At 40.1% G+C, this 25,766-nt stretch overlaps 1 protein-coding gene across 4 annotated transcripts in view; it reads right to left on the bottom strand.

Annotated features, from left to right (window-relative positions):
- Nucleotides 1-25,766, bottom strand: part of RAF1 (Raf-1 proto-oncogene, serine/threonine kinase) — a 75,609-nt gene that overhangs the window by 18,887 nt on the left and 30,956 nt on the right. For 2 of the 4 annotated variants that reach the window (XM_036332227.1, XM_036332226.1), the window contains exons 2-6: nucleotides 8,940-9,172; nucleotides 4,071-4,183; nucleotides 1,925-2,027; nucleotides 1,473-1,630; nucleotides 131-229 (exon numbers count right to left, since the gene is read on the bottom strand). In XM_036332227.1, coding sequence (XP_036188120.1) covers nucleotides 131-229; nucleotides 1,473-1,630; nucleotides 1,925-2,027; nucleotides 4,071-4,183; nucleotides 8,940-9,146 — 680 coding nt within the window. In that variant the 5' untranslated portion in view covers nucleotides 9,147-9,172. Of the gene's footprint in view, nucleotides 1-130; nucleotides 230-1,472; nucleotides 1,631-1,924; nucleotides 2,028-4,070; nucleotides 4,184-8,939; nucleotides 9,173-25,766 lie in introns of those variants that run through there. The other 2 variants (XM_036332229.1, XM_036332228.1) reach the window with 1 other exon arrangement.

Here is a 25,766-nt window from a genome sequence, read left to right on the forward strand (position 1 = left end):
GAGGAGAGAATGCAAAAAAAAAAAACAACCCCAAAAACCTTTTCTTTTATATTCAGGATGCAATCCCACCTCTTAAGTCCCCATTATAACTTAAAAAAAAAAAAAAAAAAGCTGTAGTAAAAAAATTTACCTAACAGGCATCCGGGAAACAGACTCTCGCATCCGACGCATTGTCAAAGAAGGCAGTGCTGGGACCCCACTATCACCAAGAGTGGAATTTGGAAACAATCTAAATGAAATCAGAGAAAGACTGGTTTATAGACTTGTAGTTATTTTATAGTCAGCCTGACTTCCTTGTAAATTAAAGCTCCTCAAACTGAACTTTTCCTATTCACATTTTCTTTGATCATTTTAGGCTACCCAGAGTAAAGAGACCATCAACCCAAATGACTGGGTTTGAATAACCACAAATTGTGAACAATATTGACCTGCCAATGAACATGCAGGCTCTACGTGTTTCTAGGAAATACCGGCCCAATGTCCAACTATGTCAAAATATTTTTTAAAGCTCCAGTAAGGCACATTATAACATAAATCATGTAGAGCTTTTCTGGAAACATTCTGTCTCAGAAACACATAGATGAAAAGACTAAAATATAAAGAATAAGTCACATTCAGCACCAAAAGTCATAAATAAGAGAAGTGGTGGTGAGATGAGTACTTATGCTCAGCAATTTCACATTACCTCAGGTAATCCCCACAAGAACACTGCCAGGAAGGTAATAACCTTCTTCCCCCCCAGATAAGTGAATCAAGGGGCTCAGAGGTGGTTATAGTTATTGACAACATCAAAATTTTGACCCATGTCTGCTGGACTCCAAAGCTTGTGCCATTTATCCTATACAAGGTCTCTGTAAAAGCAACATGTCACTACCACAAAAGTAAAAAAGATGTTCCCATTGTGGTTTAATGATAACACTCCCTTAGTTTATCCCTCAAAAAAGGATAAGACTTTGACTTTTCATATTCCTATATTAACAGTTTTAAAAAGCACTCTGGAATATGTACCTTTAACTTAAACCTTACTAAAAGATACTTCTTCTATATGATATACATTTTGATAACTGGTTTATCTCCTGAGGGATACAAATGTCTTTTAAGGTTTTAGATTCAAATAATTTCAAAACTGTTTCTCCAGTTTGAGGTGAAGATGGTGTCTATTAGTGAACTACTAGCTGACACTGTCGTTTTGGTTCCTGTATCCCTTTGTTCTTTGCATTACTGAATCGTGGTATCTCAATCTCTCTATGACGGATTAACAGCCCTACCTGCTCATTTTAGAGAGTTATGCTGTACTAAAACTCACTGGTTTCAGATATGTCATGTTTCTAAAGTAGATGGTTTCTAGTCACGATAATTCATTTACCAAGTCCAAATCCCTGACTTGTCAGTCAAATATACAATAAGCATCCTCAAGTGATGTTATACATCCCCACCCCCTTATATTATGTTAATAAAGAATAATGCCTTACAAGAGTTGTCTGACATTACTCCAGTCCACACACATAGTAGGTACTTTGGTGCTACAATGCTCGTGAAATTTGTAGCCACAAGTCTGACATCGAAATCCATTTAGCAAAAACTTCTGACACATGTCACAGAAGGCAAGCTTCAGGAAGGTCTTCCGAGCCTGGAGCGACAAGAACACGTGTAAATTATGCTGAATAAATGAAAGGTGGCAAAAGACAAAATAATTTCTTTCTTGACCCCCAAGAGATTTCATAAATAAAGAATTGTACTTCCAACATTTGTAATATTCATACCTAGAAATTAAAGTATATCTGTGACTAATGAAGCCTAAACTGCCTTAATGTAAAACAATGGCATAATTAAAGCTTTAGATATATGCTTATTAACTTGGAGAAATTCCTGCTAGCCAAAACACTCAATTATGCCACAAAGAGAGAACAGATCTGCAACTTACAAAGTTGTGTGTGGTGAGAGGAACATGATCCAGGAAGTCTACTTGAAGTTCTTCTCCAATCAAGGAGGCAGCATCAGTATTCCAATCTAAACGTGCTTTTTTACTAAAGAGGATTTTAAAAAAACATACAAAAGGAAAATATTTAAACAAGGTGAGAGCTCTATTATTATTGGAATCCAGGTTGGTTGGTTTACACAATGAAATATAGCAATCTCATTATGTAAATATGCAATAAATTGGACTTTGTGGTATTAAATCCTATTAAAAATCCTAAAGAACCTATAAAACAGGTTATAAATACTGCTACAGTGGCAATATTTAATCTTCATTTGCTTACTTCAATCCAGAAGATAAATAGAAAGGAATCACAAATGAAATGCATTTTTCTATTAATAAACAATAGGCTCAAGTCTGTAGTTTGCAGGCTCTATAAATAAAAGCTGACAGCTGACTTGACTGTCTTAATATTTATTCTGAGACCACTCTTTCGGTGCCTAGAATATACAAGACAGAAAAATCAATACATTGAAGTAAAATGTAATGCCCAGCTCCTTTCTCATGTCTTGTCTAATTAATTAGGCCCATCATCCTGAATGATGAATACCCTCAGGTAGGGAGAGACCACCACCATTCAAACCTTTGTTTACCAGAAGACTATTCCAGCCTTTTTTCTTTGTTTTTGTTTCCAATAGTAAATCATCAATCCCTTAATATAATTCCTGATACAAGGTCTGGGAAGTCCTGTTTTGCCCTAAAGAAAAAAGAGGGCAGCCCTATTTTCCAATCAGTCTTCAGGTGCTGTCTATCCAAGAAATAATGTAGGGTAGTTCTAAATCAATGCAGCCTCAGATGGGACTGGAATGGACCAAGCTCCTCCTTATCTCAGAATCTCTCTAACCTTTTTTCCTTATATGACAGGTTTATTTCTCACAGCTTTGGAGGCTAGAAGTCTTAAGATCAGGGTGCCAGAAAGGTTAGGTTCTGGAAAGAGCCCTCTTCCTGGCTTGAAGGTGGCTGCCTTTGTGCTGTATCCTCACATAGGTAGAATCTCTAGTCTTTAAGGAGCACTATAGGTTGGCTTGGGGACCAACCTGGGGCTACACCCAAATAAAGATGACATCTGCTTCGAAGATTTGCACTTTAACACCACCTCCTAAGCTAAGAGAAATAGCATAAATAGAGGAATTTATGCTCACCTCTTTGAGTAGACTCATTTCTGGGCCATACTCTCAAACTGGGGAACTCCCTCAAATATTACAAATGTTAACTGAAGCTCAATAACAGAACTAGCACTTTGCAATAAGGTAAAGATAGGTTATTTATCCACATTTTTGGGGTATGGTAACAGATAATGGGTGATTATAAGTGGCTCTGATATGCTGGTGTATTATTCCTAGCCTCGCAGGGGTTGCTTCTTTTGTGCCACTCAATCTTCCTTAAAGCAGAAATTCTTCTGCATCTTTTAGCCCTGTGTTATACTATAGGGATTCAGTAAACTTAACTGAATAAAAATAAATGAGTGAATTACAAGAGAGTCAATCTCTTGGGAATAGCATTCTTTATCTATAAACAATAATGCAATACTTTGTGAGTACCTAATGTGTGCACTGCATTACTGCAAACACAAAAAAACTTTGCTCTCAAAAAATCTGACATTACTGTTTCCATCTATGGAAGCATCAAACATGCATTTTATTTTTCAATGCAATGTGGTGTTTTTTTAAAAATATATTTTTATTGATTTCAGAGAGGAAGGGAGAGGGAGAGAAAAAACATCAATGATGAGAGAGAATCATTGATTGGCTGCCTCCTGCACACCCTCTACTGGGGATCAAACCCGCAACCCGGGCATGTGTAGTATCCCTAGCCTCGGAGGGGATGCTTCGATCAGAATCGAACCTGGGACCCTTCAGTCCACAGGGTGACGCTCTATCCACTGAGCCAAACCAGCTAGGGTTCAACGCAGTGTTTTTAAGCAATAATTTCAAGCTCTTGGTATTTTATTTTTCTGAATTGTCTCTTTATAAACAAGGATATACAAATATACAATATTTTACAGGAAGCTAGTATATTGTTTTAAAAATGGAAAACAGTTATTTGAAGATCCTTACTAGCATTGAGAAGGGAGCTAATTTTGAGTTCTTACCCTTTGTGTTCGTGGAGAAGTCTGAACACTGCGCAGCACTCTGGTTGCAGGCCCCTCACCTTGAGTGCTTTCATAAGGCAGTCATGCAAGCTCATTCCATTTCGTACATTGACCTACAAACAAAGGACCATCTTTAGGACCAACACAGGTTGCACACCCTTGGAAAAACAAGCACAGAAATAAATGCACCAGTCTGTAAGGGTGCACGTAGAAAGATATTTATAGCAGCATTGCTTATAATGGTGTACACACACACACACACACACAGAATGTCTAGCAATAGGTGAGCACTTGAATAAAATACAGAACATCTGTGTATGTCACAGTATGCCCCTACTACATTGCTCATAATGACCTGGAGGGAGGGGTGTCCATGATATGTTAACTGGGGGGGAAATGTTTTTGTGAATAATACAGAGTAAGGTATTTAAAGGGTGGAGAACATATATATGTATCTGTGTGAAAAGATATACACCTAGCTGTTAACATCGAGAGTGGTTGGAAAAGATAAAATAATAAACTTTCCCTTTACACATATCTAATTTGTCTGACTCACTGAAATGTACATGCAAGCATAAACATCCACCAGAAAGAAAAAGAAACCAATCTGATCTATAAACAAACGAGTCTTTCTGATCAAAAATTTGTATTTCAAACTATTTTCAACCAAATAGTTGATCTTCGTAAAAAAAATTTCCATCTTGCCCTGGTGAGGTGGCTCAGTTGGTTGGAGCGTCATCCTGTGCACCAAGGGGTTGTGGGTTCGATTTCCGGTTGGGGCACAGATCTAGGTTGCAGGTTCAATTCCTGGTCACGTAGGGGAGACAACCAATTGATGGTCCTCACATCAATGTTTCTCTCTCTCTCAAGTAAATTAAAACATATTTTTGGATGAGGATTTTCAAAAAAATTCCCATCTCATTTGCACTTCACACTAGTGAGGGCAAGCAGGAAATGAATGGGATAGGATTCTGCCCTGCTTTAAGGACAAACACCACTGCTAGTTTAAATAAATGTGCACAACATTCCACGTAGTCTCAGCATTTATGCCTCTCCACAGTCCCCTGTTCCCAATCCTTAAGGGTTAGGCACTCAGAGGCCTGGTAGAATGTGTGAGTGTCCATGGTGCTAATAAGGGCAGCTATATAAAAATTTCAACTAAAATCTTAAAGGGTTTTTATACAAGCTATATACTTTATTTTTAAAGCCAATAAAGTTGACACAACGTAAGGCAACTAGAGTCAGTATGGCCAGTAAGGAGAGCAGAATGTAATAGCAGTATTTGTGAACTGCCCACAGTGGAGCTCCCCGACTAGGTGAAAGAGTAACAGATGCCAGTGGCTGACCCAGCCCCGTCCCAGAGGAACGTGAGTGTATTTTGTATCTATTATAAAGGCTTAAAATATTTTAAAACATTCATTTAAAATGTTACATAATAAGTTTATTTTAAAGGTTTCTTGAAGCAATGATTCTCTTGAAAAGACCACACTAACTTCCAGCTTTTCAGAAAAAAAACCCAAACAAGTAAAGTGAAATAATAATAAGCTGAGCCCTGGCCACTGTGGTTCAGTCGGTTGGAGCATAGTCCTGTACAAACGAAAGGTTGAGGGTTCAATTCCCATTCACGGCACATACCCAGGTTGTGGGTTCGATCCCCAGTAGGAGGGGGTATATAGGAGGTGACCAATCGATGTTTTACTCTCATATCTCTCCCTCTCCCTCTCTTTTTCTCTCTCTCCCTCCCTTCCTTTTTCCCTCCCTCCTCCCCCACCTCTCTCTCATCCATTAAAGCAGGGGTCCTCAAACTATGGCCCGCGGGCCACATGCGGCCCGCCGAAAACATTTGTTTTTTTACTTCAAAATAAGATATGTGCAGTGTGCATAGGAATTTGTTCATAGGTTTTTTTTTAAACTATAGTCCGGCCCTCCAACGGTCTGAGGGACAGTGAACTGGCCCCCTGTTTAAAAAGTCTGAGGATCCCTGCATTAAAGCATGTCCTCTTGTGAGGATTGAAAGGGGGGAAAAAAAGAGAACAAAATAATAAAATAAACTGAACTATGAAGATAAGAACAGCAAGAATGAGGACAACAAAGAGTGATAAACACATCCTAAGAGTATCATACAGGACCTGCATCAAACACTGTGCAGCAGTGCTTTGAAAGCTGTAAAGTGATACCTGTATTATATCATTAATCTTCATTAAAATTAACAGTCTCCAAGAGTTAGACAGTTCTTTAAATATCTTCTAATCCAGTGGGGTTCTCAAATGTAGCTGCCACTGGAATCATACAAGGGGCTTGTGAAATATAGATTCCCAGCCTCTCCCCTCCAAAACACAAGGATTGTGATTCAATTAATCTTGAATGAAGCCCAGGAATCTCTATTTTAACGTGCTTTGTCAGGTGATTCTAACTGTAAACAACAGTCCTCGCTATGGGCCAATTACTCATCCAACAATAAGCAGCCGCAGCAATTGTCAAAGAGAGACATGTTTACAAAACAAATGACAAGAAAAAATTCAAAACATAAGCAACTACTACTTTATTACTTCTAAAATTATTTAAATCAGATATACATCTTCTCTGTCATTCTCTCTACAACTCCCCATAGATACATGTTGAAACTGGTTACATCTAATTTCTGGAGCCCATTAAGTAATGATGAGAGTTGTTTCGGGTTCCAGCAGTGAAGCAACCTGGGGCTAATTAGAAACAGCTGACTGATGGTGTTGGCCAGCAAGCAACTCCTTTCTTCTTCAGCACTCCCCTAAGCTGGGAGCCTGGTGAAAGAAGCTGGTTCTTTCAGAGATAGAGGGTCCATCTCGAGTCAAAGAAATAGGAGAAACTAACTTTCTCTACTGAACCTTCTCTTGAGCTGTAGGAGAAATCAAGTTTCCAAATCACTGGTTCCCAACTACCAGTTGTGTTCAAATGAAGGCTGCCAAGGACTATACAGATGTAGAAAAAAACTCAAGAAATAATCATAGCTACCATTTTACTTATGAATTAGCCACTGTATTCAGCATGCCTCATTTCATAAAGGTCAGGAAACAGAGCCTCAAAATATTATGTAACCCGTCTAAATGACACAGCTAATAAAAGGCAACACAGGGATTTAAGTTTGGGCCTGCTTTCTTAAAGGTCCATACACTTAATCATTATGCCAAACTCAGTTCCCAGCCTTCCAGGCAAACTAACAGTGGATGGGGATAGAGAAGATAACTGCAACGACGCCCAGAAGCCGCAACAAGTGATCTTCAGCTCCCATCACATTCATACTTCGACCTGGGCTCTCCATTTAAAGTTAGAAAATTGAAATAGTAGGTAAAAATCACTTTGCAAATGCAAGACTACTGTTGAAATATAAGGGGATTGTTACTATTTATTTTGCCAGACATTAAACTTTCATTTTTAGGAAACAAAAATAAATCAACTTTAAATGCCTTTTGAGTTCAAATGTACCTTAATGCAATACTATAACTAGGAGACTCCTTAGGTTCACAAAAGAAGTATAAAGTAATTTATTAGTAAACTGGGGAGAGTGGAACTGTTAGAACTGAGAAAACTCTGTCCTGACCACCCAACCTCAGAATCCTGCCTCACCCTAAGTACAAAGAGTAAACACAATGCAATGATTTTACATAAAGAATGAAGAGTGGGAAAGGAGAAGGCATGGAAGTTTGAATTAAGGTTTTCAAATGTCCCATCAAGCAAAATGAGCACAACTTCATTTTTCTGTTTCAATGCGAAGGTGTTAGGATAGAAAACTTTTTTGAACATTTTTTTTTTTTAAGTTGAGGGTTGTTGTTGTCTTTTGTCAAAAAACTGAGTGGCAGTGTCTACCATGCTAGATGCTAACAGAAATCTGTCACTAATACTACAAAAATAAGCTTTGCAGCAACAACTGGCTAGTGCCAGTGCTCTGGAAAAGAAGAAGATACTGATTTCTAAGCAACCTCCAGCTTTGTCCTGGGGCCTGTGAACTTAAACAAAATGAATTTTTCTAGGTAATTTTATTTTCTTCTAAATCAGGGGTTCTCAAACTGTTTAAACAGGGGGCCAGTTCACTGTCCCTCAGACCGTTGGAGGGCCGGACTATAGTTTAAAAAAAAACTATGAACAAATTCTTATGCACACTGCACATATCTTATTTTGAAGTAAAAAACAAAACGGGAACAAATACAATATTTGTATTTGCATGTGGCCCGCGGGCCATAGTTTGAGGACCCCTGTTCTAAATACTTAATTATAATATCCAAAAAAATATGTAAGTGAACATTTTGCTTTAATATTCAGAAGAAAATAATTTTTAATTATTAATGACTTTTAAAAACTAGCTAGAAAGGTCTAAGGGAGCTTTGAGAGTCTTTAAAATATATCCCCATAAGAATATACTATTTGCCCTGGCTGGTGGTTAGAGTGTTGGGTTCAATCCCCAGTCAAGGGCACATCCCTGGGTTACAGGTTCAATCCCCAGCCCTGCTCAGGGTGTGTATGAGAGGCAATAAATCAATGTGTCTCACATCATGTTTCTCTCTTTCTTCCCCTCCCTTCCACTCTCTTTTAAAAGCAATGGAAAAAATATCCTCAGTTGAGGATTAACAAAAAAGAATGTACTATTTGTTTAAATGAAGTGCAGAAAAGCAGATATACTAGGCAAGAGTTATAATAGAAGAAGGGCTAAGGGTTGGGAAAAATAGGTGGTGTGGGAGGAACACAGCCATATAAAATCTGCAGCTGGAAAGCCAATTAATGAAGACCCTAAGCAACAGTGAAGATTTTGCCTGTTTATAAGATGGGCGACATGATCCATAATGTTCGCTATAGGCAGATGGACAACTAAATTTTCTCAGAGGAATGTTCACGTACCACTGTTCTTTGCTTGTTTGGCAAGAAAACACGGATAGTATTGCTTGTCTTAGAAGAGTCCATAAGTTTGCCATCATCTGATGCTCGGCGCTGATAGCCAAACTGCTGAACTATTGTGGGGGAAATGCAGCTGGGGCCATCAAACACTGCATCTTTGAATCCAAAACCATTGCTGATCGTCTTCCAGGCCCCCTGTATGTGCTCCATTGATGCAGCTTACACAACACTTAAACCTGGTTATAAGAAAACAACAAGATATTATTTTTAATTATTTTATTAAATTATATTTCTAAAACATAAGCAATTAACTCAACAACAATATATAAGTTGTGAAAATCATGGTCTGTGGGCTATCTTTTTTAAGTACTTCATTTACTTATTGTTGTCTTTTTGTGGTGAAAACACAGCATGAGATGCTCTTGGCCAGGTTAAGCGTACAAAATGGACAGTGCTGTACACATCTCTACATCTTATTCATCATCTTGCTTAAGTAAAACTTTTGCCTTTGATTAGCAACACTCCATTCACCCCTTCCCCAGCCTCTGGCAAACACCATTCCATTCTGATTCTATAAATTTGACTATTTTAGAGCTTTCTTATAAGTGACTAGAGACCCAGTGCACAAAATTCATGCACGGGTAGGGTCCCTAGTGGCTGCCGGCTGCCAGCCAGGGCCTCCCTTCATTCCATACCGCCCCCTGGTCATAGTGAGCGATCAAACTCCCGAGGAGACACTTTGCATATTAGGCTTTTATATATATAGATGCCTTCTGCTTAAATAAATTAATCAGAAAGCTTCTGTATTAATATATTCCTATAAAATATTTCTGTTAATCCTCATCCAAGGATACTTTTTTAGAGAGAGTAGAAGTGAGGGGGAGATAGAGGGAGAGAAACATGGATGTGTGAGAGACATATCGAATGGTTGCCTCCAGCACCAGCCCTGACCAGGGCTGGGGATCAGCCTGCAACCAAGGTACGTGCCCGTGACTAAAATCAAACCCAGGACCCTTCAGTACTCGGGCCAATGCTCAAAACACTGAGCAAAACCGGCCAGGGCCTATAAAATATTTCATAGATAACTCAAAAAATTAGCAAAGTGGGAATCAAAAGATTCATCAAGGGTGAAGGGTCTCTTACCCTTTGAGACAGCATGGAGGGACCTAGAGAGTATTATGCTAAGTGAAATAAGCCATTCAGAGAAAGACAAGTATCACATGATCTCACTCATATGTGGAATCAAATGAACAAAATAAACTAATGAACAACATAGATCCAGAGATATAGAAGCATGGAATAGACCAGCCATGGGCAAACTACGGCCCGCGGGCCGGATCCGGTCTGTTTGAAATGAATAAAACTATTGAAATAAAAGACCGTACCCTTTTATGTAATGATCTTTACTTTGAATTTATATTAGTTCACACAAACACTCCATCCATGCTTTTGTTCCGGCCCTCCGGTCCAGTTTAAGAACCCATTGTGGCCCTCGAGTCAAAAAGTTTGCCCACCCCTGGAATAGACTGATGAATCTCAGAGGGAAGGCAGAGGTAGGTGGGGAGAGATTAACCAAAGAATTTACATGCATATATGCATAACCATGGACACAGACAATAGTGTAGTGAAGGCCTGAGAGGTGGGATGTGGAGGGGGGCGTCAATGGGTGAAAAAGGGGGACATCTGTAATACTTTCAACAATAAAGACAAATTTAAAAAAGAAGATTCATCAAAGTTTATACCACCAGGGAACATGAGCCAAGATCTCTTGACTTTTAGTCTAATACTTTTATCATTACATTTCTCTTCTTTAGTTATTGTATATTAAATATGTGTACACTGGAATATGAGTAATACGTTAGTAATAAGAGAAATTATTTTTAAAGTGTGAGCCAGAATTTTCTACCTTCAAGGAAGGAAAAGAAGTTAGTATTTCTAGGACATGTTAGACACTTTTTATATAAACTAGTGTCCCAGTGCATGGATTCGTGCACATTAAAAGAAAATTAGAAAAAAACATTTTAATATCACTATTTGCGTCTTGCTAATGAAAAGAAAATAGGATTCTACTGAGTCTCCTATCTACCTACTCTAGGACTTCTGTGAGGATCAAATGAGATGAAGCACGGGAAAACGCTTCACAAACATTTGGTTAAACTTTAAAATGTTTGCACCTGGCTATAAAGCAAGTCGGGTTCCTGAGCTGAAGAAATTCCAAGGATGCTAGTCACTAGGGATAGGAAGCCGTGTGTTGCTACATGACATCATTACCCAGTGCCCACAGCGACTGTATCTGGGCTGGGCTGTGGGGAGCATTTTGCACCATGGGTTCTTGGCAGCGTTGGCTGAGATTTGGTGGGGTGTCACTCTGGGGTGGTGGCGGGGCCTGTGTCCCACTTGGGGGAAGCCGAGTGCTGGTTTGTCGGCGCCAGGTCTGTGGTGCCGTTTATTTTTAAATGGCCAGTGGGTGTCACAGCAGCTCCTGTGTTGAGCATCTGCTCCATCGTGGTCAGTGTGCGTCATAGCAGCCAATCGGATGGACGGACACTTAGCCTTTTATATATATAGATTACCTTATTTAAGAAACCCAAAGATTTTTAATACCTTTGTCTAGCCACTTTTTTTTTTTTTAATAAATAAGGCACAGAAGAATCATGCCACTTGCCCAAGAACACCAATGTAACAGGTAAAATAACCAAATTCTTTATCTGTTTAAAGTCCATGAACTTTCCACCACAATATTCAGAGTTCAGTTTTGGTACAGAAACAAAGCTTATAAATAGAAGCAAGCAGAGAGAGTCATCTAAACAAAAATAACCATATGTTTTATTCGGGCAACAAGAAAACTTCAACAGAAGGCCATACATAGTCACACAATGACTATCAGATCCTCTACAGTGAGGACACACAGTGCTCTGACACTGACAGGGAGTCAGCAATCATGCGGAAATGAGAGGTCTGTTTCCTCCTGTTTCATATGTCAGATTTACTGAAGGTGTTAACATTAAAAATGTTGAATTTTGTGCCAAAAAAAAGAGCATTTGGGGGAAGTTTTAATTCATTACTTTATTTTGAAGAAAAAGTTATCTTATACTTCGGAAAGCTTATGGTGAACATGCTCCATCTCAAGATACTTGTGAACGCTGGTTTAAACACTTTAAAAGTGAGGATTTCAATGTGAAAGACAAAGAACATCCAGGTCAACCAAAAAAGTTTGAAGACCAACAATTATAAGCATTATTGGATGAAGATGCGTGTCAAACTCAAAAACAACTTACAGAAAGATTAAACGTTGCTCAGCAAACAATTTCCAATTGTTTACAAGCAATGGGAAAGATTTTAAAGGAAGGAAAATGGGTGCCACACCAACTAAACGAAAGACAAATGGAAAACCGAAAAGTCATTAGTAAATGTTGCTTCAACGGCACGAAAGAAAGTCTTTTTTGCATCAAATTGTGACTGGCGATGAAAAGTGGATTTATTTTGAGAATCCCAAATGCACAAAATCATGGGTTGATCCAGGTCAACCATCAACATCGACTGCAAGGCCAAATTGCTTTGGAAAGAAGACAATGCTCTGCGTTTGGTGGGATCAGGAAGGTGTGGTGTATTATGAGCTTTTAAAACAGGTGAAACTGTTAATACTGATCGCTACTGACAACAAATAATCAATTTGAACCACGTTTTGATCGTGAAACGACCAGAATGTTCCAGGAGACACGGCAAAGTAATTTTGCTTCACGATAACACACCATCACACACTTCAAAACCAGTTAAAGACACGTTAAAAGGTCTTGCCTGGGAAGTATTAACCCACCCGCCGTATTCACCAGACCTTGCTCTTTCTTTTTTCTTTTTTTTTTTTTTTAAAATATATTTTATTGATTTTTTACAGAGAGGAAGGGAGAGAGATAGAGAGTTAGAAACATCGATGAGAGAGAAACATCGACCAGCTGCCTCCTGCACACCTCCCACTGGGGATGTGCCCGCAACCAAGGTACATGCCCTTGACCGGAATCGAACCTGGGACCTTTCAGTCCAAAGGCCGACGCTCTATCCACTGAGCTAAACCGTTTTTGGCAAGACCTTGCTCTTTCAGATGACCACTTGTTCTGATTGATGGCACGCGCACTTTCTGAGCAGCACTTCAAAACGTACGAAGAAGTGGAAAATTGGGTCTCTGAATGGTTTGCCTCAAAACAAGAGAAGTTCTATTGAGACGCTATCCACAAATTACCTAAAAGATGGGGGAAATGTGTAGCTAGCGATAGACATTACTTTGAATAAAGCACTTTTGATGTTTTTCTTGAAATTGTCGTGTTTTCTTTGATTAGAAAATCTGCCATTATTAACCGGTACGCCTACTATACTACATACATCCCACTCATATTATCCAACCTAATCCTTAGAGTGATAGGCAGGAATTATATCCCCATTTTACATTTGAGAAAATTCTCACACAGCTTTAAGTGGCAGATATAGGATTCAAAACTGGCAGCTTTGACTCCAGATCCCTTACCTCCACATATATTAAACTGACACTTGAAATCATTTTAGTCAGAGTTGAAATGGCCTAGAATTAAAGACTATTTTATTCTACCCTCGTTTTCAACCAGAATTTTTTTTTGTCTGGATACCCACTACGTGTTAAGTTTTTTCTTATATCACATACCTGAATCAAGACAGGATGATAGATTTAACTATTATTCTTAGCTGACAGTTGAGAAAACCAAAGAGGTTTACAAACTTCCTCAAGATCACAACATAGCATTTATTCTCACACGATCTTAGCATAACTTTTTTGGAGCAAAATATGGTAATAACTATTAAAATTTTGAAATGTTCCTAAAAACTGATCTAGTAATTCAATTGTACTCTAGGAATATATCCTACAGCAGCTTAAGTGTCTAAAAATATATGTACAAGCATCTTCATTACAGCATTATTCATAACCTTGAAATTGAGAAAAAGACCAAATACCTAATAGGAAATTAACAAATCAAATTAATACCCATATAATAAATGAAGTACATTTATATGTGCACAGCTATCCAAGACAAACAAAAATTGAAAAATACGTGAATCTTTTTTAAAAAATATATGTTATTGATTTTTTACATAGAGGAAGGGAAAGGGATAGAGAGTTAGAAACATCGATGAGAGAGAAACATCGGTCAGCTGCCTCCTGCACACCCCCTACTGGGTACGTTCCCGCAACCAAGGTACATGCCCTTGACCAAAATCGAACCTAGGACCCTTCAGTCCACAGGCCAACGCTCTATCCACTCCGGCCCGTTTGAAATGAATAAAACTAAAAAAAAAAAAAAAAAAAAAAAAAAGACCATACCCTTTTATGTAATGATGTTTACTTTGAATTTATATTAGTTCACACAAACACTCCATCCATGCTTTTGTTCTGGCCCTCCGGTCCAGTTTAAGAACCCATTGTGGCCCTCAAGTCAAAAAGTTTGCCCACCCCTGATCTAAAGTTATAAAAAACCCTACTTTTATTTTGCCAGAGTAAACTTTTTAAAAAGAAAATTTGCTTTAAATAGTTATTATTTTATACTTTTATATTTAAGTAGCAAAACTATTGGATGTCACTGCTAAAATTGTAAATTACTTTTCATAATGTAAGAATGGGGCAATGTCATCTATCTGTTACCAATACATTTAAAAATACTTTAAAGGACTACATGTGTTATGTAGTATCAAAAGTTAGTCAAACATTCTCTTTACATATACAAAACAGTAACTTTATTGCTGTTGAGTTTAGGCACCTGAAATCTGTATAATTTTTGTTAACCAGATAAATTTTGTCACCCCAAAATTCAATAAAAATGGGGGAAATAAGTAAAATCCAAAATAAATTAACAACCCCCCGATAAAACAGTACCTTTATTATTGCAAAAGTTCCTTGACCTTAAATATTTGTTGAAACAGCCTGAGATTCTGTATTCTAAAATCTAAACATTTATCTTTCACCAGAAAACACATAGCACACTCATAGTTTTATTTATTGTGATAGCTACATTCCATAAATTACTTAGGAAGCTTACAATTTATTTAATATGAATTTTTCTAGCTCATTTTAGATTTCAGGTTCAACTGGTTCTAAGCTGCTTCCTTCTGCATTCCAGACTCCCCTTCCCTCCTCACCCACCCACAGCATCAAAGAACACCTCAGAAATTAAAAGCCTAGATCCTAACTGCTTCCTCTATGTTGGCTACTATTCCATTAAAGAATTGACACAATGAGCCTACTCCCAAAACCAGTCTCTGGAAGATACTAGAGTAAGGATATTTTACAAAAGAAAATGGAGAGAACTCATTAACTGCTAGATATCTTTGCTTTTTTGTAGTCACCCACTTTATACTTGTCAATCATAAGTTTCTCTAAATTTCTCTGAATCTATTATTTCTACCCTACATTATTTCTGAGGGTGCTAGGTACCATAGGTTCACCAAAGTTTGCCTTTAATTGGCTTCATGCTTCATTCTCCCATCATGCCCCATTCACTCATCCTAAAGATATGTTCACTTTAGTCACATAACTCAAGATTTTTATAGCCTAAACTTTTTCAAAGCTTTATCTTTCTATACAAAGATATCCGTTTTTGCCCTGGCTGATGTTGCTCAGTAGTTAGAGCATTGGCCTGTGCACTTAGGGTCATGGGTTCGATTCCCAGTCAAGAGCACATACTGAGTTGCAGGTTCCATCCCCGCATGTGGGAGGAAACCAATCAATGTGTCTCTCACATCAATGTTTCTCTCTATCTTGCCCTCCCTCCCTCCCTCCCTTCTAAGCTCTCTGGAGGTCTATGGAAAAAATATCCTTGGGTGAGGATTAACACACACAAAATGTCCATTTTTATTACCATAGTTCACTTGTCATAATCACTCAACCTCATTTATCCTCTGCATGAATATTCCTTGGAAAGTTAGAGCTATATTTTAGTTTCTATATCTAAGTTAAAAGATGGTTTGTAACTTCTAAAGTATTACTGAGTTTATGAGTAAGCAAAATAAATATAGTATAAAGACACACAATCCTGAATAATGCAGCAAGGGACTCAACAGAGTCAAAGGCCAAGCCCCTCAATACTGCTCAGGAAATCATTTTGGTGAGTCATGACCAGCTTTCTCTTAAAACTAGAGGCCTAGTTCATGCACCAATGGGGTCCCTCGGCCTGGCCTGAGGAATCGGGCTGAAACCAGCTCTCCAACATCCCCCAAAGGGTCCCGGATTGCGAGAAGGCGCAGGCCAGGCTGAGAGACCCCACCAATGTCAATCGGGGCCAGGGAGGGACGAGGAAGGTTGGGCAGCCAGGGAGGGACTGCGGGAGAGCTCCAGGGTGTGTCTGGCCCATATCGCTTTAGTCCCAATTGGCCGGTCCCCAGCAGCAAGCTAACCTATGGGTCCGAGCATCTGCTCCCTGGTAGTCAGTGCACATCACAGCGAGCAGTTGAGCAGCCTTAGCATATCATTAGCATATTACACTTTGATTGGTTGAACAGCCAACAGGACGACCAGACACTTAGCATATTAGGCTTTTATTATATAGAACTAGAGGCCCGGTGCACAAAAATTTGTGCACTCGGGAGGGAGAGGGGGTTCCTCAGGCCGGCCTGTGCCCTCTCACAGTCTGGGACCCCTCGGGAGATAACAACCTGCTGGCTTAGGCCTGCTCCCGGGTGGCAGAGGGCAGGCCCAATCCCTAGGTGCAGCCCCTGGTCAGGCTCAGAGTAGGATTGATTGGGGAGTTGGGGCACCGCCCCCTGTCATGCACAGAGCAGGGCGGATCGGGAGGTTGCGATGCCACCCTCAGTCACGCTCAGGGTAGGGCCGATTGGGGGGTTGGGGCACCGCCCCCTGTCACACTCAAGGCAGGGTCAATGGGGAGGTTGCGGCGCCACCCCGTCACGCACAGAGCAGGGCCCATCAGGGGGGTTGGGGCTCCGTACCCTGTCACGCACAGAGCAGGGTCGATCAGGGGGTTGGGGAGCTCCCCCCTGTCACGCACAGAGCAGGGCCCATAAAGGGGTTGGGGAGCTCCCCCCGTCACGCACAGAGCAGGGCCGATCAGGGGGTTAAGGAGCTCCCTCTGTCACACACAGAGCTGCAGGGCGATCAGGGGGGTTGGGCGCTGCCCCCTGTCATGCTGATCCCGGTGCCGGGAGGCCTCGTGGCTCCGCTGATCCCGGTGCTGGGAGGCATATTACCCTTTTACTATATAGGATAGAGGCCTGGTGCACGGGTGGGGGCCAGCTGGTTTTCCCTGAAGGGTGTCCTGGATCAGGGTGGGGGTCCCGCTTGGGTGCCTGGCCAGCCTGGGTGAGGGGCTGATGGCTGTTTGCAGCTGGTCACATCCCCTTCAGGGTGGGGGTCCCCACTGGGGTGCCTGGCCAGTCTGGGTGAGGGGCTGAGGGCTGTTTTCAGGCTGGCGGGTGACTGAAGCTCCCAACTGCTCCTTTTTTTCTTTTCTTTTTTATTCTGGGCCAGCTTTAGCTCTGAGGCTTGGCTCCAGCTCTGAGGCCTCAGCTGCTGAAAGCAGGTATCTGGTTTGTTTGGGTTCTATAATCAAAACACTGTTTCAACTCCAGCTCTGAGATCCCGGCTGGCTGAAAGCAGGTTTCTGGAGTTTGTTTAGATTCTATATTTGTAACAATGTTTCAAACTGTAAGCTCAGAGGCCGGCAGCGGCAGACGGGGAGCGTTGGATTCCTCCGTCACTGAAGCAAGCAAGCCTCATTTTCGCTTCAAGCTGCCTGGCTGCCGGCCATCTTGGCTGGCAGTTAATTTGCATATCACCCTGATTAGCCAATGGGAAGGGTAGCGGAGGTACGGCTAATTACCATGTTTCTCTTTTATTAGATAGGATTAGGGCAGAATGTATCTCGCATAGGACAAGTACTATTTTGAGAAGTCTTTGTTTAGGTACACACACATTATAAAATGTTTTTCTTAGTGTGAATCACTATTAAATTTGAAAGTTACTGATGTTAATTCTGAGGCCTAGAATCCCAAGGAGAGTTGGCATCACCTTCTCCAAAGGCATTTATTTATCCACACAAAATACATTATTCCTGCACTTGAAAACCATTTTTATAGATCCATCTAGTCTTAAAGTATCTTTATTAGTCCTACCAATGAACTCTCTCCATACGTATGCTAATTCCGCTTTGTTATATATTTTTTAAAAAGTCATTTCCCCAACTTCATGTAATTCTTCCAGTTTTGTGTATTTCATTGCTATCTGGACTAAAAAGAAACAAACTCAATATATTAACTTTTCATTCTTTTCCTCAGGTACATTAGTTATTCTGTGATCTTATTTATTACTCAAATTTACTGTGAAGATATCTACTTTAATGAATACACCGACAGTAACCTGAGACCATTCTCCAATACTGATTAAGTCACATTGTTCACTAACTTAAACAATATGACATTTTAAGGCATGGAACTTACATACCCATGGGTTTTTTGTTTTTTTAATAAATATATATTTTTATTGATTTCAGAGAGGAAGGGAGAAGGAGAAAGAGATAGAAACATCAATGATGAGAGAGAATCATTGATCCGCTGCCTCCTGCACACCGCCCACTGGGGATCAAGCCTGCAACCGGAATCGAACCCGTGACCCTTCAGTCTGCAGGCTGACGCTCTATCCACTGAGCCAAGCTGGCTAGGGCATATCCATGGTTTTTATAATATATATATAGAATCTCATTTACTAAATTATTTTGCCCTATGTGGAGTTCTAATATTATCTGCCTCTCAATGTTAGGCCTTCCTTTACTTTCTCATTTATCATTTCTTAAAATGATTGTTTTTGCTGCAGGGCCTTCTGTTTCCTGCCTGCTGAGAGGATTTTCTTTTCTGCTTTCAAATAAAACATCAAATGAGAGGGTGGTTTTAACTATATTTCACTGAACTTAAAGTAGATTCCCTCCCCAATTTAAATCCTCCAAAGTGCACACAACAAAGATTCAATACTCATTTAGTCTAGCAATTTTTTACCTTCTCTCTAGATGGCTTAAGAGATCCAGACTCTATACCGTACAAAATCCTGAAAATGTACAAAATGGTTTTCTGGAAGTCGTTCTTTGAAGGCAGCCCCTCAGTAAAATTCTGTAAGCCTCTATTGAGGCTTTGGATCCTCTGTGAGATTCTTCAGGTAAAGCACCTAAAATTCCCCATGATAAAGCTTCCCTTCTATTTTTGCTATTCATAAGGAATTTATTACTCTCTTTTTCATATTTATATTATCTACATGTATATTAATAGCACTTCCCACTCTGTACTGTAATTTATTTATTTACATGTCTGCTTCCCCACCTATTGTAAGTTCTTTGAGGATGGAATACATACTTTCTTTGTTCTTCCAGAACTTGGCATGACACCTAGACTTCAAAACCAATGGGATGATAATTGTAGAATCCACAATATATTAACATTAATGTAAATTATTAAGTAAAATGGTTAATTTTAAGATGTAAAATTATATTTGAGATTTTTCTTGCTTCTTGAGGTAGACTTATGTTATAAACTTCCTTCTCAGACTGCTTTCACTGTGTCCCATAGATTTGGGGTTGTTGTGTGTCATTTTCATTTAATTCCAGGTAATTTTTTTATTTCTTCTTTGATCTCCTTGGTAACCCATTCACTGTTTAATAACATGCTATTTAGCCTCCAGGTATTTTTTTTACTGTAGTTGATTTCTAGTTTCATGCCACTGCAATCCAAGATGCTTGGTATTTCAATCTTCTTAAATTTGTTAAGACTTATTTTGGGTCCTAACATGTGATCTATCTTTGAGAATGTTCTGTGCACACTTGAGAAGATGTATATTCTGCCACTTTAGGATGAAATGTTCTGTAAATATCAATTAAATCTATCTGATCTAGTGTGTTCCCTTATTGATTTTTTTTGTCTGGAAGATCTATCCAGTGATGTTAGTGGGGTGTTAAAGTTCCCTACTATAATTATACTAGAGGCCTGGCCTGCACCCTCTTGCAATCTGGAACCCCTCAGGGGATGTCAGATAGCCGGTTTCGACCCAACCCCCGCAGGCCCGATCCAGACAGGAGGGAGCCCAATCCTTTGCGTTGAGCATCTGTACTTTGGTGGTCAGTGCGTGTCACAGTGACCAGTCGACCAGTTGTTCAGTTGCTTAGGCTTTTATATATATAGGCTAGGGGCCCAGTGCATGAATTCATGCACCTTGAAAGGAACTGTGGGCTGCGAGGCTGCAGTGGGCATAGGGGCGAATCTCGGCCAATCCTCCACGCCCCACCCGGCCCCTCCTGCCACAGCCCTAGTCCTGTCTGCTGGCAGCCCCGCTCCCATTGCAGCTCACACCTGCTGACGGTGCGGAGTGATTGGGGCCGGCACCAGCAGCGGGTGCAAGCAACGACTGCTGCTCCAATCACCCCTCAGGAGCAGAGGGAGGTGGAGAAGCCCTCAGGGATGATAGGGGCCAGTAGCCGTCGCTTGCACCCGCTGACAGCACTGAGCGATCGGGCTGGCACCGGCAACAGCAGCAGGTGCAAGTGGTGGCTCCAGATGTGAGCAGGGTTGGTACTGGCAGTGGGTGTGAGAGGCGGCTGCCAGCCCCAATCACCCTTCAGGAGCAGGGGGAGGTGGAGAAGCCCTGAGGGGTGATCGGGGCCAGCAGCCGTCACTCGCACCCACTGATGGCGCCAAGCGATTTGGGCTGGCGCTGGCAGCAGGTGCAAGCAGGGTCAGCGCCTGCAGCAAGTGCAAGCGCCAGGCAGGACTATGGCACACGGGAGCGAAGAATTTTCAGTAACCACCAGAGATTTGCCCTGATGATAGCAACCAGCGCCCCGCCTTGGTATGGCGCCCCCGTTCACCTGCTCCACCATCCCGTCACGGCCGACGCCTGCCATGTTCCGCGCTCTGCCGCTGATGCCCACCATGTTCTGTGCATTCCCTCTGGTGGTCAGCACACATCATAGAGACTGGTTGTTCGGCCATTCAGTCTATTTGCATATTAGGGTTTTATATATACATAGATATAGATTGCTTTCAATATCTCCCCTTAAAGTCCACCATGAGTTTTTTATATACTTAGGTCCTCCTATATTGGGTGCATATATATTTACAAGAGTTATGACCTCTTGTTGGATTGCTCCCTTTGGTATTATGAAGTGACCATCTTAGTCTCTTGTTGTGGCCTTTGTTTTGAAGTCTATTTTGATATGAGTATTGCTACCCCAGCTTTTCTTTTTCATTTCCATTTGCATGGAGTATTTTTTTCCATCCCTTCACTTTCAGTCTGTGTAAATCTTTTGTTCTGAGGTGGGTCTCTTGTAGGCAGCATGCATTTGGGTCATATTTTCTTATCCATTCAGCTACCCTATATATTTTAATTGGAGCATTTACTCCATTTACGTTTAAGGTTATTAGTGACAGGCACTTATTTATTGTCATTTTTTTCTTCTTTATACCTATGTTCCTCCCTCCCTCACTCTTTCTTTTTCTTCTTAAAACAGTCCCTTTAATATTTCTTGCAACGCTGGCTCGGTGGTAATGAACTCCTTTAGCCTTTTTTGTCTGGAAAGCTCTTTATGTATTTCATCTTCAATTTTAAATGCTAGCCTTGCTAGATAGAGTACTCTTGGTTTCAAGTCCTTGCTTTTCATTACTTTCAATACTTCATGCCAATCCCTTCTGGCTTAAAGTGTTTCTATTGAAAAACCAGCTGACAGCCGTGTGGGAACTCCCTTGTAACTAAGTGTTTCTCTCTTATTGCCTTTAAGATTCTATCTTTGTCTTTAACCTTTGACATTTTAATTATGATGTGTCTTGGTGTGGGTCTCTTTGGATTCATCTTGATTGGGACTCTATGTGCTTCCTGAACTTGTATAACTTTTCCCTTCACCAGGTTAGGGAAGTTTTCTGTCATTATTTCTTCAAACAGGTTTTCTATCCCTTGCTCACTTTCTTATCCTTCTGGTACCCTATGATGTAGCTACTGTTACATTTCATGTTGTGCCAAACTTCCCTTAAACTATCCTCGTCTTTGTTTTTTAAAATACTTTTTCTTCTTGTTGGGCTGATTGGGTATTTTTTCTTTTTCTTTTTTATTTTTTTGGGGGTATTTTTTCTACCTTGCCTTCCAAATGGCTGATTCTACCCTCTGCTTCATTCAGCCTACTTTTACTCCCATCCTGTGTATTTTTGATATCAGATATGGAATTCTTCCTGGTTTCTTATTCCTGGTTTCTATGTCCTTTTTCATGCTGATGTAGTTCCCACTAAGTTCCTTGTAGTTGTCATTAAGTTCCTTGGGCATCCTTATAGACATTACTCTGAACTCTGTGTCTGATAAATAGCTTGCCTCCAATTCATTTAGCTGTTTTTCTGGAGATTCCAACTTTTCTTTCATTTGTGGGCTGTTTGTCTCCCAATTTTAGCTGTCTCTTTGTGTTTATTTCTATGTATTATATCAGTGGTCGGCAAACTCATTAGTCAACAGAGCCAAATATCAACAGTACAACGATTGAAATTTCTTTTGAGAGCCAAATTTTTTAAACTTAAACTATATAGGTAGGTACATTGTTATTAACTTAATTAGGGTACACCTAAGCTGGCCTTTGCTAAAAACGTGCTCAATCTGATTGAGGTACGTTTGCTGAGGTCAACCCCTTCCAACTCTCCCATCCACACTCGTCTTGTATACTTGTTTCGTCTATCTCCTTTCGCTCATCCTCTCTATATGTCCATCTCAACATACCTTTCTCAATCCTCGACACTACATCTTCTTTCACTCCACAACGTTCCCTAAAATTAACTTAATAAACTTTAAAGTTTTAAGTCAACTTCGCACTGTACATGCGCACCCACACATGGTATTCTGTGGAAGAGCCACACTCAAGGGGCCAAAGAGCTGCATGTGGCTCGCGAGCCACAGTTTGCCGACCACTGTATTAGATAGAAACTGCTATGACTCCCATTCTTTGTGGGGTGGCCTCATGTAGTGAGTGCCCTATGTGACTCAGTGATGCAGTCAGTCTCTTTGATCTCCTGAGCTGGCTGCTCTAGAAATGTCCCTTGTGTGGGTTATTTGGGCTCTCCTGTTATAATTGGGTCCTAAATGTTGTCCCATTCGTGGGTGGGATTCTCCCCTCAAGCTGGCTGACTGTGAGGCTCAGCCCCAACCAATCATGAGAACTGGTGTGCAGGTGCAGTCTCAAGATGGTTTCTGCCCTTCCTTGTTTTTTAAAAGTCTCCTCTTCAGCTAGTCTTCAGTTGATAATTCAAGGTAAATGTTACCCAATTTAGTTGTTTTTAAATATATTTTTTATTGATTTCAGAGAGGGAGAAATAGAAACATCAATGATGCGAGAGAATCATTGATCGGCTGCCTCCTGCACGCCTCCTATTGGGCATCGAGCATGTGCCCTGACTGGGAATCAAACCATGACCTTCTGGTTCATAGGTTGACACTCAACCACTGAGCCACACCAACCAGGCTCCCAATTTAGTTTTATTTCCAGTTTCGTTCTGGGAGGAAGTGCAAGGAAGATCCACCTACTCTGCTGCCATCATGAAACCCTGTAATAGAAAATTATAACCACAAGCAAGCATCCATTTAAAAACACAAATATATAAGAAAGACTGTTTGGCTATCTAAACAATAACAATACTGGTTTGCTCTCTATTTTAATACCTGCCAACTCACTATGCAACAAGATATATCCGCTAAATTTTTTTTCTTCAAATTCTGTACCAACTAAGCAGCAACATTAATGATAATACTGAGGTTTTTTACATAAGAAGTTTGTTCTTTACATACAATATCTCATTTAATATTCCCAACTCTGTTCCCAAAGATTATTACTGTATTCTGATTTTGGCGATTAGGAAACTAAGGACCAAAAAGGTTAAATAAAATTATCCAAGATAACATAGTAAGACAGGGAACAATCAAGATTACTGAGAGAATATCTAAGGTCAAAAGCACTCACAAGTTTTACTAAGGTTTTACCAAACCATCTTTATTCTAAGGGGAGATAAGATCGGTGCATTTGTGAGACAAGCTGTTGCTCAGATGAGGTGCCAGATTTCAACCTTGTGGCTGCCTGCTTCCTGATAGTTGCTCTTTCCTTCCACTCTGGTAACTTTTTAAAAATTATACTTTTATTTAGAATATGATATAAGAATTACGTTTGGGGAGAAAAATAAAGGAAAAATGTTACCTATAATCTTACTCATCCCTAACCTAATATTTTTAAAATATCATTTTCTAATATTAGAAGTACAATACATGCATATCAGTTCAAAATCTACCTCCAACTTTTATTAGCTGTGTGGCCTTTGCTTAATTGCTTGACTTCCATCACAAAAATATTCTCACTCGATCATTCATTCATGCAATAAACATTATCAAGTACCTACTATGCACCAGACACTGTTCTAGATGCTTCGGGTACCTCACTGAAATAGAGACAAAGATTCCTAACTTCAGGAGAAGCATATCTTCTAGTGGGGAGACACACAGTAAAGTAAGATATATAATACAATAGTGGGTAATAAGTACTGAAGAAAGAGAGGCAGGGTGCAACTTATATAGTGAGGTCAGAGTAGGCCTCAGTAAGGAGGCAACGGTTGAGCCAAGACTTAGAAGTCAGGGAGTTCAACTTGCAGATATCTGGGAGAACAGCCAGTGAAAACCCTAGAGCAGGAGTGTCCTGTGTACAAGGAATACCAAAGAGATCATAGAGTTCAGTGAACTGAGAGTACAGTTGGGGGCAGGGGAGACAATGCAGATAACATACTGCACTGTAAGGACTTTGCCTTTTACTGAGTGAAACAAAAAAGCCATGGAAAGGTTTTGAGCAGAGCAGACGAGGATTCCTCCAGCTGCTTTTTGCAAATAAACCACATAGACAATAGATATAGAATTATGGAGTTCAGAGAATGTCTGGGTTGAAGAATTAAGTGTAAAAAAAGGGATAATACCTCACTGAGTTGTTATGAAAGTTGTTAAAAAATGTTTGTAAGGCACTTAGCGTTGTGCCTAACACATAGAAAATGATCCTATATAATAATAAAGAGCTAATATGCTAATTAAACTGGAGGGGGGGGCGGGATTACCTCCCGGAAGACCTACCGAACGACCAGTGGGCAGGGCCGTGGGGCTGTGAGGGCCAAGCCCCTTGCACAAATCTCATGCATCAGGCCTCTGGTATTGTTATAACTTCTGAGCTACACAAGGACTCCCAGCATAGAAAATGAAACAGGGTAGAAATTCAGCCATGTACCCAATACACAGACATCATTAGCCTGGAGGAAAGGCTTTCTCCTAATTCACATGAAGTAGGCAGTCCTGCTAGCTGAGCCATGGATCTTTCTTTCACTATTTGGCAATGGTGCTTTTGGGGCTAGTGTCACATTAATCCTTGTCTATATGTATGCACAATTGCATTCCCAATCCAAATCCTATGCTCCATTATTCTTCCTATATAATTTTACATATTTGACAATTGTTTGCCTAATCATACTCTATTGTGTTGGATGTAATTTATTATTATCTACGCTTACCTATTACCACATATTTTTATATTTTTTCAAATTTTAAAATTTCTGAAATCACCTTATTTATCCTAACAGAGAACCTGAAATAAACACAGGAATATAGACATTGTGCTTAACACCCTAGGCTTGGGATTACAGGGTTAAAAGGTTAAGAATTATGTATGAGTGCTGCTACTGTCATGTTTTTAATACTTTAAAACTGGACTTGGGTGAATTTTTGTTTTAAAGTAAGCTTGTTTTCTAAAAGCTATTGTTGCTATC

Source organism: Myotis myotis, unplaced genomic scaffold (assembly GCF_014108235.1).
Source record: "Myotis myotis isolate mMyoMyo1 unplaced genomic scaffold, mMyoMyo1.p scaffold_m19_p_13, whole genome shotgun sequence".
NCBI lineage: Eukaryota > Metazoa > Chordata > Mammalia > Chiroptera > Vespertilionidae > Myotis > Myotis myotis.